At 35.2% G+C, this 13584-nt stretch overlaps 1 protein-coding gene across 4 annotated transcripts in view; it reads left to right on the plus strand.

Moving 5' to 3' along the window:
• Window positions 1-13584, plus strand: part of OSBPL9 (oxysterol binding protein like 9) — a 124690-nt gene that overhangs the window by 8337 nt on the left and 102769 nt on the right. For all 4 annotated transcript variants that reach the window (XM_054572966.1, XM_054572972.1, XM_054572923.1 and 1 more), the window contains exon 2: window positions 3065-3115. In XM_054572966.1, the coding sequence (XP_054428941.1) occupies window positions 3065-3115 (51 nt within the window). The remainder of the gene's footprint in view (window positions 1-3064; window positions 3116-13584) is intronic.

Consider the following 13584-nt stretch of genomic DNA (forward strand, 5'->3'; position numbering starts at 1 on the left):
TTTCTTTTTATTTGTAACAGTTTTATTGAGATATAGTTCACATACCATCCATTTGAAGTATACAATTCACTGATGTTTAGTATATTCACAGAACTGTGCAATCTCTCCACAATCAATTTTAGAAAATTTTCATCACTCCCAAAAGAAACACTGCTTCCATTAACAATCACTCCTCAATATTTTACCCTCAGCCTTAGGCAACCACTGATGTACTTTCAGTCTCTATGGATTTGTCTATTTTTGACATGTCATATAAATAGAATCATATCATAAAACTATTCTTTAAACAATTCTAATATGACGTCTTTAGCATAATATTTTCAAGGTTTGTCATATTGTAGCACATAACAGTACTTTTCATTGCTGAATATCCAAGATATATCTCAAAATAGTTCATTGTATACGTATTCTACATTTTATTCATCAGTTAATGGACATTTGAGTTGTTTCCACTTTTTGGCTTTTATGACTTATGTTACTGTGAACATGCATGTACCTAAGTTTTGGTGTGGACATATGTTTTCATTACTTTTGGATCTATATTTAGGAGTAGAATTGCTGAGTTATGTGGTAATTCTTTAACCTTTTGAGAAATTGCCAGACTGTTTTCCAAAGCAGCTGCACTGTTTTACATTCCCACTAGAGGTATAAGGATTCCAATTTCTCTACCTGCTTGCCAATATTTGTTGTTTTCTGTCATTTTGATTATAGCCATCCTAAGTGAAATAGTAAAACTTGATTGATTTTATTTGTGTTTCCCACATGCCTGTTGATGCTAAGCACATTTTCATGTACTTTTTGGCAATTTGCACATCTTCTTTGAAGAAATAGCTATTCAGATCCTTTGCCCATTTTAAAGTTGTTTGTCTTTCTTATTGTTGAGTTAGAAGGATTTTTTAATATATTCTGGATACAAGTCCTTTATTAGATACATGATTTGCAAATATTTTATCCCGCTTTGTAGGTTATCTTTTTCTTATGCTGTCCTTTGAAGCACAAAAATTTCAAATCAGATTATGTCTAATTTATCTTTTTCCTTTATTGCTTCTGCTACTGGTCATGTATCTGGTAAACTATTGCTTAATCTATGGTCACAAAGTTTTATACCTACGTTTTCTTGTAAGAGTTTTATAGTTTTAGCTCTTACACTTAGGTGTTTGATCGATTTTGAGTTAATTTTGATATATGATGTAAAGTACGGCTCATTTTTATTTTTTTACGTTTTATATTCTTTGTTATTTTTATTCTTTTGTATGTGTATATTCAGTTATTCTAGCACACTGGATGGTTATTATTGTGTTTGCTGTTGTCTTTATTTTATTTGACACTCTAAAGGAAAAGAGGTCAGTGCCCCTGACTAAATAGTCAGGTATGGCATGTTTTAAAAATTTTTGTGGTGCAGTGGATGAAGATCGTTGTTCTATGTTCATAGAATGTACTGCAGTCAATGAGAAGAATAAGACAGATCTTTATGTACACTTTATGTAGAGACCCAAGAAATACTGTTTTATTTTTTCCAGCTTTCTTGAGATATAACTAGCATGTAACATTGTGTAAATTTAAGATATACAAGGCAGTGATTCAATATACAATAATTTGCTGTGTATATTGTGCTCCCGAGTATACTGTGCACTCATGTTATTGTGTGCATTATACATGGTATTATTATACCCATGACATGTAATCAATATACCCATGTATAATGTGCATCCTTATTTTTCCCTCAAAAATTTGGGTAAAAAAGTGTGCATTATACAACAGCAAAATACGGTACAGATACATATAATGTGAAATGGTTACCACAGTAAGATTAGTTAACACATCCATCACCTCACATAGTTTTCTTCTTCTTTTTTTAGTGGTAAGAACTTCTAAGATTTACTCTCTTAGCAACTTTCCAAGTATACAATGCAATGTTGTTAACAATAGTCTCCATGGTACATTAAATCCCTAGAATTTAGTTATCTTATAGCTGGAAGTTTGCCTGTGGCTTGGTACTTTGCATGTAGGGCATCTATGGTTTGAAGTGGGACAATTTTTTAAAAATATAACCCCATGATATTGACTTCTTTTAACTTCTTTCTTACATAGGAGAGTACAAAAAAAAACAAAACAAAACAGTTGTTGAGGTATTAAATATTTTGAAATCTTTTGATTACTTAAGGTTTCAGTTGATTTTATTGCACACAACTAACTTGTTTTTAGGAATATTTACTGAATGTTAACATAGGGCTTATTGCACAGAACATAGCCTTTGCTTGGCTCAGTCTAGTGACAGACTTAAATGGTAAGCAACATTTCATCAGTAAATATTTTTTGAGCCCGTAGTGTGTTGCAGTCACTGTTCTGAAGCATAAGTCAGATACAATTCCTACCCCCTAAGGAATGTGCTGTCTTAATGGGTGAGACAGACAAGGTAACTATCCATTTATAGCACAGGGTGGTGCAGGCCACGACAGGGGAACACACAGAAGGCTTTGGGAGCCCAGGGATGAGAATCCAAACCAAGGGTAAGGCACATACATAATCAGTGACAGCAAGGCAGAAAATCAGGGTCAAAAATACTCCAAGCTGAGGAACATTGGATGAGAAATTTCAGCTGCAAAAAAATGTGACCCATTTGGGGAATTGCAAAGAGATAAAGCTAAAATAAATTCTCAAAATGTGGTCCTTTGTCTGCCTGAATCAGAATCATCTGGGAGTGATTCCTAAACCCCCAGGTAATTCTCAGCCTTGCAGGTGATTCTCAAGATGCCCTAAAATATGAGAAACGCTGGTCTAGAGTTAAGGGGCACGATGGAGGAATGAAAATTATAGTGTAATATGTGCTACATTAAAGGTACACATAAAATTATATGATTAGTTTTATTTTTATAGACTATAAAACATTTTCATTTTAAACCTGCTGATTTCTATCTGTAAGTGATTTGGGCGAAAGGGGGATGGGGACTAACAAGGGATGTTACTGTTACCATATGCGTAAATTTTGTCTCTTCATTCCCAGATGATTTTAAAACCGATCGGTTAATCTTATATTTATTGAATGTTTTTGTTTTTCTTTTAGTCCAAGGACAAAATGATGAGAGGCTCTCGCCGAGGATGTGTTAGACTCAGAGTGAGTATTTACTCATTTTTCTGAAAACCAATTTTGAAAGAAAGAAAAAAATATTTTGACAGAATCATGGAAGTCTAAATTTAGTTTAGCTTTTATTAGGCAGACCGCAAGGTGCAGAGAGAAAAAAAAATATTTCTTCAGGGTAACTGCGAGTCAGTGCCAGAACCAGGGTTACAACTAACTCAGTTCTTTTGGTTCATGATTTAATGTTGTATCCTTGACTTAATGTAGCTACTGATTTTTTTATATAACCTCTGTTTTATAATCAGGGACAGGGGCTGGAAAATAAGTTGAAGTGTTGGTGGTACAGCAAACAGTAAAAAAAAAAAAACTGAAAAATTCCCACTTTTAGCTTTTTTTCCTTTCTGTTCAACGTTACTTAATAATGGTTGATGTAGCTGTGATGTCCAGTGGAAATATAGTGTGAGCCACATATCTACTTAAAAATTTTTATAGTAGTCACATTTAAAAAGTAGAAATAGGTAAAATTAATTTTAACAATATTTTTTAGACCAATATATCCAGAATATTATTTCAGTGTGTAATCAGTTAAAAAAAATTAATGAGCCATCACATTCTTTTCTAAATACATAGTCTTCCAAATCCTGTGTGTCTTTGTGCTATTGCACATCTCATTTCATGCTAGCTGCATTTCGGGTAGTAGCTAGTGGCTAGTGGCTACCTTATTGGACATTGTTGCTTTTAATTGTTCAGTTTCCACCATTGTTCAAATAGCTAAAGGCAAGAAAGTATGCAGAGTTGGGGATACAGTTTCTAGTAACTCCATTGTATCTAAACAAGGGCCAGCTCTCTCATAACTAGGTAAAGCAGCTTCTCATAGCCTCTTCTTTAGGTTCCTGTTGCTTTCTTTCTGGCATTTTTTTCTCTGTTCCCTTACTTTTGAAGATGTATAATTGCCTTTATTAGCAGTAGTTAATAACTCTGACAAACCAAATTCTAATGGACAAATTTTGACACTGGTATATAGGAGTAAGTATGATGGAGTTGCAGAATGGGAATGAGACAGGCTTGTTTTGAGCAGATCATGGTGTATATATGATAGTATAAAGATTTTTAAAAAATGTTTATTGTTCTCTTTTCTTTTGTTTTCTTGATTTAATTGCTTTTTTAGGCACAGGCAATTCACCTCAATCTGGTATTAACTGTTTTCTTGGCCTGAGGTAGGTGCAATAGTGAGATTTCGGCAGAGCTGTATTGAGGCAGCTCTTCAGTTGAATTAAACCCAGACTTGGGCCACTAGCTCACTGTTACATTTAATGCAATATTTTTTCTTTTAAATATAGATTAATTAATTATTAAACCCTGTGACTACCACCCAAGAAATACAATTTCACCTCCTACCCCGGAAGCCTCTCTATGTGCCCCATTATAATTACAGGCCCACCCCCTCTGTCTCCTAAAGTCACCACTATCCAATTCTAGTAATCATATATTGGACTTGAATTCCTAAATTCTGTATTTTTATCTTGCCCATTAACAAAACCTTCGTATCTTTTGTTTGTAATTTATGTGTTGAAGAATCCAGACTCTTTGACCTGTAGAAGGTTTTCATAGTTTAGATTTTACTGATTTTAATTTATCGTGTTCCTCTGTCTCTGCTTTTTCTGTAAATTTGGCAGCATGATCCAGATACTGGATTGGACCCAGATTTGAACCTTTTGGCAAGGCTATTTAGGTGATGGTGTGTTCTTTTATCAGGAGGCACATAATGTCTGGTTTTTTTATTTTTATTGATATTAGCAGCTATTGGTGCTCAGCACCTAGATTAATTAACCTATTTGGAGGTTGCAAAATTGTTATATTTTATACTTTCATTTTAATTTTTATCAGAGATAATTATATAAGGAGACACTTCATCTATTATTTGGTTGCCCAGGGGTATAGTTCAGTCAGATAGGATACAAGCTTAATTATTTTTTTTTGCTTACTTAATTTTCAAGATGATGAATTGACTTAACACTCTTTTATATTTATACAGTGTGAGGCAAAAGTAGGTTTATACTTGTGAGTACATGAAACAGTTTATTCTTATTATTTATTAATTATTGCATTATTTTCCTTACAAACAGCTGTAAACCTACTTTGCCCCATTCTGTATATATCTAAAAGAATTGAAAGTAGTCTTAAACAGGTATCTGCACATCCACGTTCAGAGAAGCATTACTCACAATAGCCCAGAGGTGGAAATACTCAGTGTCCATTTGATGGATGACTAGGTAAACAAAATGTAATGTTTATAATACATATAATGGAATATTATTTACTCTTAAAAAGGAAGAAAATTCTGACTCTGACACATGAGTAAAATAAACCCAATAATAGCACTAAAAGACAAATACTGTATGATTCTACTTATATGGCATACCTAGAGTAGTCAAATTCATGGAGACAGAAAGAAGAATGGTGATTTCCGTGGTTGAGGGCAGGGGATTTGGGGAGTTCTTGTTTAATGGTTACAGAGGTTCAGTTAGAGAAGATGAGACGTTCTGGAGATGGGTAGTCAAACAAAATGTATATAATGAACGTACATAATGCTACTAAACTTAATGCTTAACCATGTTTAAATAGTAAATTTTATGTTATGTGTATTTTACCACAATTTAAAAACCCACACTCATTTATTATCTTACAGTTCTCTAGATTAGCCTAAACCTAAGAAGGGTTTTCTATTTAAGGTCTCACAAAGCTGAAATCAAGGTATTGACCAGCCTGGGCTCTCATTTGGAGGCTCTGAGGAAGAATCCAAGGGAGAATCCTCTTTCAAGGTCATTCAGGTTGTTGGCAGAATTCAGTTCCTTGTTGAGGACTGAGGTCCTTGTTTTCTTGCTGGCTGTCAGCTGAGATCTGCTCTCAACTTCTAGAGGCTACACATACTCCTTGTCATGCAGCCCCTCTGTCTTCAAGTCAGCATGCCACATCGAATCCTCTAGTGACTTCCCATTCTGCTACCAGCTGCAGAGAACACCCTTTATTTAAAAGGCCTCATGTGATGTGGAGAATAGGGAACCCTTGTGCAGTGTTGGTGGAAATGCAGATTGGGTAGCCACTATGGAAAACAGGATGGAGCTTCCTCAAAAAATTAATAATGGAACTACCTTATGACCCAGCAACTCCACCCCTCGATATGTATTCGAAGAAACCTAAAACACTAATTTGAAAGAATATATGCACCCCTGTGTTCATTGCAGCATTATGTACAATAGCCAAGATATGGAAGCAACCCAAGTGCCCATTAATAGACAAGTGGATAAAAAGGCTGTGGTACATATTCAATGGAATATTAGTTGGCCATTTGTATAGATGGACAGTCAGTAAAGGACAAATACCACATGATTTCACTTAAATGTGGAATCTAAAGAACAGAACAAATGAACAAATAAAATTGGAACAGACTCACAGATACAGAGGACAGACTGATGGTTGCCAGAGGAGAGAGGATTTGGGGGACTGGGTGAAAAAGGTGAAGGGATTAAGAAGTACAAATTGGTAGTTACAAAATAGTTAGAGGAATGTAAAGTATAGTATAGGGAATATAGTCAGTAGTATTATAATAACTATGTACGGTGCCAGTTGGGTACTGGAAATATCAGGGAAACACTTTGTGAAGTATATGATAAAGTATATGTCTAACCACTATGCTGTACACCTGAAGCTATTATAAAATAATATTGAAGGTAAACTGTAATTTAAAATAAAATTAAAATTAAAATTTCTGATTAAAAAAAATTATAAATAAAAGACCTCATGTGATTAGATTAGGTTTTACCCACTAGGTAATCTCCCTTTTGCCATATAATCAACCCACCCATAGCCCATCCTGGAACATAATCACTTCAGTGAGATCTTATCATTCACAGTATGCACCCATACCCAGAGGGAAGGAGATTATACAGGGGCAAGGGGCAAGGGAGAAGGGGTAGAATTCTTCCTAACCGCACAGCATGACAGAGAACAAACAGGCATACTTGTATTTGAATCTTATTTTTGGTTTTTGCTTCATTGACTGGAAGAGGGAAGTTATCTGTAAGCTTCCTGAATTTGAATTTTCTTTAAAGCAAGTAATATAATACCCTTGTAGAATTTTTTTAAAGAATTGAACACCTGGTACATAGATGGAAGCTATTAATTAGTAATCCGTGTGTGTGTGTGTGCGCGTGTGTGTGTGTGTGTGTGTGTGTGTGAAGAGGCTCTGAGGTACAATTGACTCTTGAACAACGCAGGGGTTAGGGGTGCCGATCCACGCATTCCATGCAGTTGAAAATCTACATATAACTTTTGACTTACCAAAACTTTACTGTTGACCAGAACCCTTACCAATTACATAAACAGTCCATTAACACATACTTTGCATATGTATTACAGACTCCCTTCTTATAATCAAGAAAGCTAGAGAAACAATAATCTTATTAAGAAAATGATAAGGGAAATATACACTTATAGTATATATTGAAAAAAATTTGAGTGTGAGTGGACCCATGCTGTTCAGACCCTTGTTATTCAAGGGTCAACTGTATTTTCAGAAAAGCAGGGCTGCCATTTGGCTTCTATTTAAGAAACACCTGGAGAGTTTGTTTATAATATAGGTTCCCAGTCCCATTCTCTAGACGTACTGTTTCAGAATAGGGTCTGGAACTTTTATTTTTAAATAGATTCTCCAGATTGTGTTGTGCAGCCAAGTCTGGGACCTCTGTAATAGTATTGGGTTGGCCAAAAAGTCCATTTAGTTTTTTCTGCAAAGACACATTTTTTTATTTTCACCAATAACTTTATTGATTGGATGTTTTGAATATGTCAGCTATCTCCTGCTATGGCTTCTAGTGGGTAGAGGCCAGGGGTGCTGCTAAACATCTTCCAAAGAATAACACAGCTCCACAGCAAAGAATTATTTGGCCAAAATGTTAGTAGTACCAAGAAACTTCGCAAACCACTCTTGACATGTTCGATCAGTCACAGCATCTTCTCCAAACACTGCACAAATTTTTTGTGTTTCAGTTGTGTTTTTACCTTTCTTGAAATAATAAAGCATGATACACTAAATGCTGTTTTCTTCCATCTTCAATATTAAAATGGCTGCACAAAAATTCCCCAGTTTTGATAAGTTTTTTAAAAAATGCACATTGATATGACAGCTGTCACCATACAGTCTAACAAAATTGTTTTGAATGAAATTAAAAACAACTAAGCACTTCTAGAGCCACTGTAGGGAATAAACTAAAGAAATGTTTTGGCCAACCCAACAGAATAAGAAAGACCTGGGGCTCAATCTCATTCAGGTCTACCCATTACTGACTCTGTACTGGTGGGCAAATTTCTTAGCCTCTCTGAAAATAACATTATATAACTTGTAGTGTGTTGGGAAAATTTCCTGAGAGACCAAAGAAAGAGGCTCGCAACTCCAGCATTACATCAAGAGTTTATTAAGGGAATGTAGGTATGAGGCGTGTCTTGGGCCCCCCAAGGCAGCATGGATACTTTGTCCTGTATGGCAAGTGGTGAAGAATTATACAGAACAGAGCAAATGGGTAGAGGTGCTGGGGTATGATCCACCCAGATAAGGGGGAAATGCTTAGATGCAGTGGCCTCTTCCAGGAACCAACATGTGCTAGCACACCATGCAATATAGGGAAGGAGCTGCTCAGACAGTCTCCAAGGGGATTTACGGGAAGCAATCTCTGTTTTGGCCTGGATCTAGCTGTACCTAACTGGAGAGCCCACATCATGGTATAGTCTGTCCTCCATGCAGGGTTGTTCTAAGGCCTAGCAATGTATGCATAGGGTTTAGTGCATAGTACACAACTAATATATAGCTGCTATTGATGATGATGGTAACAGTGATGGTGACTGATATGCATCTATCCTCTAGAGTCCAAAGAGCTTAATGAGCTGTTGTTAAGCTCATTACACACCACCACAGATCTCTTCCTGTTTCTCCATTCATCCCATCCTATATTCCAGGTTCTTCATTTTCCCTTATTGTGTTTCTTTATTCCTCATTGCTCTTGAGGTATTTTTTTAATTTTATTTTTCAATTACAGTTTACATTTAATATTTTGTATTAATTTCATGTGTACAGCATAATAGTTATAGACGATCATATGCTTTACAAAGTGTTCCACTCAGTATTTCTAGTTGACATTTTTTTCTCTGTCAGGAATTTTCTGTGCCCTCATCCGGTAAGCTCATCTTTTAAGAGACTTTTTAAGGTTGCTTTTTCTGTGAAGCATTCCTGATCCACATCCCCCCTCCACTGCGTTATCACAGCATTTGCCACTTACAGCCATGAAAGTACCTATTACATTTTAACTTGTCCGATTTCCCCATTTGTTAGTGAGTTCCCATCCACTGTTACAAGTGCCTGGTATATAGTAAATAGTTACTTTAAAAATGCTTACTGTTGATTTTACATATTTGTAAAATAATGAATAAATGTTGGAGAATTGGCCTTTACTATAGTTTACATACAAAGGAACTATGGAAGTTATCTTAAACACAACATGAGCCAGTTGTATGATGTGTTTTCTAAAAAAAAAAAAAAAAGGTCAAACACCCATGTGGTTTTAGGCTACATAAAAGTTAATAGAGGAAGGAACCAGTAGTTATTGAGGAAGGTCTTATGATTAGATACTGTGCTGGATGATTTTCACATGTATTCCCATGGTAATCCTGTCAGGTAAATGGTGTTACTTCATTTAACCTGTGAGGAGGCTAAGACTGAAGTTACTTTTAGTAACTTTCCAAGGTTACACCGTAAATGGTGAAACTGGGATTGAACTTGTGTTTGTTGCATTCAAAGCCCTGTTCAGTCATTAATGTTACCACTTGACTGGAAGAGTTAATGTAGAGACACCCAGCTTGTTGCAAGGTAGTGTAAACCCAGCAGAAAAAAGCAGAAGAGTGAAGACCATTTCCTTCCCACCTACTTTCTTTGATTGTATTGGTGGCAAAGTGTGTGCCACTAGATGGTGTCCTTGCCTTTGATGGAAGAGTAAAATGTTGGTTAAGTTCTGTGGATTTTCCCGCTTCTTCAACACACTAGCTAAGAGCAAAATATTCACATTTCCAGATAAAACTTGAAAAATGAGATGTAGTACCATTAAACAGGTAATGTGGGGTGGAGACAAGAACAGGCTGTATATGAAATGGAATTCAAATCTGGATTTTGCCACTTTATTAGCTTTGTGACTTCAGGCAACTCATCTCTGTGTTTTCTTCTCTCTGGAATAGGTGTCATGTCATTTACTCATAGAATTATGAATAGCAAATTAATTGCTATATTAAAAAGTATCCAGATACAGTGTCTAGGACTCAGGTTAATTTATGGTAGTTACTGTTATAATTAATAATTACTATCGATAAGATGAATCTCAGATTCTGAAGAATTCTACAGGGCCTTAGGAATCACCCAGGCAAAGTGAATTATACTCAACATAATTTTAATGCTAAATGTATTGTGAATTTTCGAAAACTATTAACCCATATGTGACTTAAAGTAATACTTTTTCACTGGGTCCTGTGAAACTGCGTACTCCATTTTTCAGTTGTGTTGGTCACCAGAGTTGACTGATTGCATGAGGGAAGTGTTATCTGTTCTCATTTAGACTCTCACAAGAGGGGTTAGCAGTGTACCATGATGGATGGGTTATCAATAGTTTTAGCACTGACTTCTTATGCTGGTGCCTTATTTCATTGATTCTACATTATGTTTTCATATGTTAACATCTCTGGCATTGGGGGCGTATCTTACAATTACTGATTTTTTAGAATGGATGCAATAAGGCATTATTTTTCGGTTATGTATAACCTTAAGACTGTCCTTCTTCCTCATCCCCTTAGATTTGCTTTTGTCAAATTGTATTCTTATTTCATTCTGAAAAATTGCTCTATTGATTTCTGCCCTTTTTGTTCATTCAGTAACTTTTTTGCAAGTGTCATCTCTTTCAGAGGAATTTGACACTAAAAATGTCCTCCCTTGGAGAAGATGTAAACATTTATTCAGTGCCTGTGATAAGTACATAGATGTCATTAGGGTTATATTTTCTGAGTGTTTATAATATTTCATAATTATAAATTAAATATTAAATAAAAGATATCAGGAAAATGTTAACCAAAAGAAAGCTAGGAAACAGTATTATTATCAGACACAATGGACTAGAAGGAAAAAAATTAAAATTGTTATTAAAAGAGAGGATACTGAAACCCCAGTATTGCATAGATAACATTCTTCGACAACAGTGGGATAAATTAGAAATCCCTTTACAAATCAGTAGCCACTCACCAATTCACATGAATACTTCTAAATAGTTCATAGGTGAAAGTAGAAATCATAATGGAAATTATGAAATATTCAAACCCAAATGATAATGAAGGGACCACATACTAAAACTACCTCTAAGGCAGGCTATGATTTATACTCTTAAGTGAATGTATTATAAAACAGATGAAAATTCAAAAAATTAGAAAAAGAAAAGTATTGATACAGTACAAAGAAGAAAAAAAACAAAAGGAAATTTTTAGGACAGAGTCACTTATTAATGTAGATATCAAAATCCTGAGCAAAATGCAGCAATCCATACCCAGTACTGTATAAATAAAAAGTATTAGGACCAAGTAGAATTTATTTTGGAAATACTAGGATGCTAACTTAATTAATTTACTCTATTAACATAAAAAGAGGAAAACTACATGATCATCTGAATAAATACAGAAGAAGCAGTGATTAAAATGAAATATGCATTCAAGATTAAGCAAACTAGGAATAGAAGAGAATATTCTTATCCTGATAAGGGATATTTATTAAAATGCTACAGTTTGCTTCGTAGTGAAATTGTAGAAGTATTCTCTTTAAAATCAGCAGCGAGACAGGGGTGCCTACTTTTGCTGCTTCTTTAAATATTATACTCCTAGAGGTACTAGTAAATGCTGTAAGGCAAGAAAAGATACAAAATATATAAGGCTCAGAAGGTAGAACAAAATTAGTATTTGCAGATGATGTTTCTGCAATGGTGCTAGAGGTCATGGTAAACATGTAACACAATTAGAAACAAAAGAATTTAAAGAGAAAGGATTGGAAGGGAAGAATAAGCATTACTGATATTTGCAGATATGACTGTGTACATAAAACAACCCCATAAGCCACAAGAGTCTACAGAAAAAAGTTTTTGGATATGAACTCAATATGCCGAAAACATAGTGTTCTTCTATATGACCCACAAACAATTAGAAAAAAAGTTATTTTAAAAAAGGAATTCTATTTATAATAGTAACAGGAATTCTAAATTACCTAGGAATATATTTTATGAGATAAATGTATTCCTTTGGTGGAGAAAACTATAAAACATCATTGAAATACAAAAAGAAGGAAGGAAGGGAGGGAGGGAAGGGAGGAAGGAAAGAAGGAAGGAAGGAAAAGGAAAAGGAAAAGGAAAGAAAGGGAAGGAAGAAAAAGAGGGAAGTGGGTATCACTCAGTAAATGAAGCTGAATCAAATGGCTGCCCATACGGAAAAAATAAAATTATTCCCTATTTCATGGTGTACACAAAAAGAAAATTCCAGCCCTGGCGGAATTGAGTGCTGGCTTGCACACCAAGAGGTTGCAGGTTCAATTCCCAGCCAGGGAACATGCCTGGGTTGCAGGCCAGGTCCCTAGCTGGGGGTGTGTGTGAGAGGCAACCATGAATCTCTCACACATTGATGTTTCTCTCCCTCTTTTCCCTCTCCCTTCCCCTCTCTCTAAAAAAGTTAAAAAAAAAATAAAATTAAAAAAAGACTGCATCAGTGAGCTACAAAAAAATTCCAGAGGTATTAAAGGTATAAAGTGAAAATTTACATTTATAAGGACATATAGAAAAATGTCTTTATGATATCAGGACAGAGAAGGATGTCTTAAAGAACAAACTGCAATAGAAAAGATTGGTAGATTTGACAGCATTCAAATTTTAAAACCTTGGAACAACAGCAAAAAGATACCACAATCAAAGAGAGAATTGTTGGCCAGGAGAGAAAATATTTACAATGCATACAACTGACAAAAGATTAACACTCAGAATATATAAACACTACAAATTAATTAAAAAACAAAAAGAAAACCAAAGTGACTGCATACAAATCAGTAAAAAAGCAAAGCAGATTGTTCACCACCCTATTAACATCATCTAAAACAATGCCTAGACCAGTGATTGTCAACTGGTGTGCTGTGGTGTGAATGAATCAAAAATACACCTATTTTTTTTGTCAGATTGGCAAAAAACTGTGTGTGTGTGTGTGCGCGTGCGCGTGCTGCAGAATTTCAGTAATTACCTTATGTGTGCCATGAGATGAAAAAGGTTAAAAATTGCTGGCCTAGGCAATTCAGTAAATCCTTGTTGAATCAATGATTGACGCTTAAGCAGGCCCTCCATGCAGAAGCCTCTTTGGTGAGCAAGCTGGAGCTTGAACTTTCTTGCTTCCTT

The sequence above is a fragment of the Pteronotus mesoamericanus genome, unplaced genomic scaffold (assembly GCF_021234165.1).
Source record: "Pteronotus mesoamericanus isolate MK-2021 breed Mesoamerican mustached bat unplaced genomic scaffold, CSHL_Meso_final contig_105, whole genome shotgun sequence".
In the NCBI taxonomy this organism is placed as follows: Eukaryota; Metazoa; Chordata; class Mammalia; order Chiroptera; family Mormoopidae; genus Pteronotus; species Pteronotus mesoamericanus.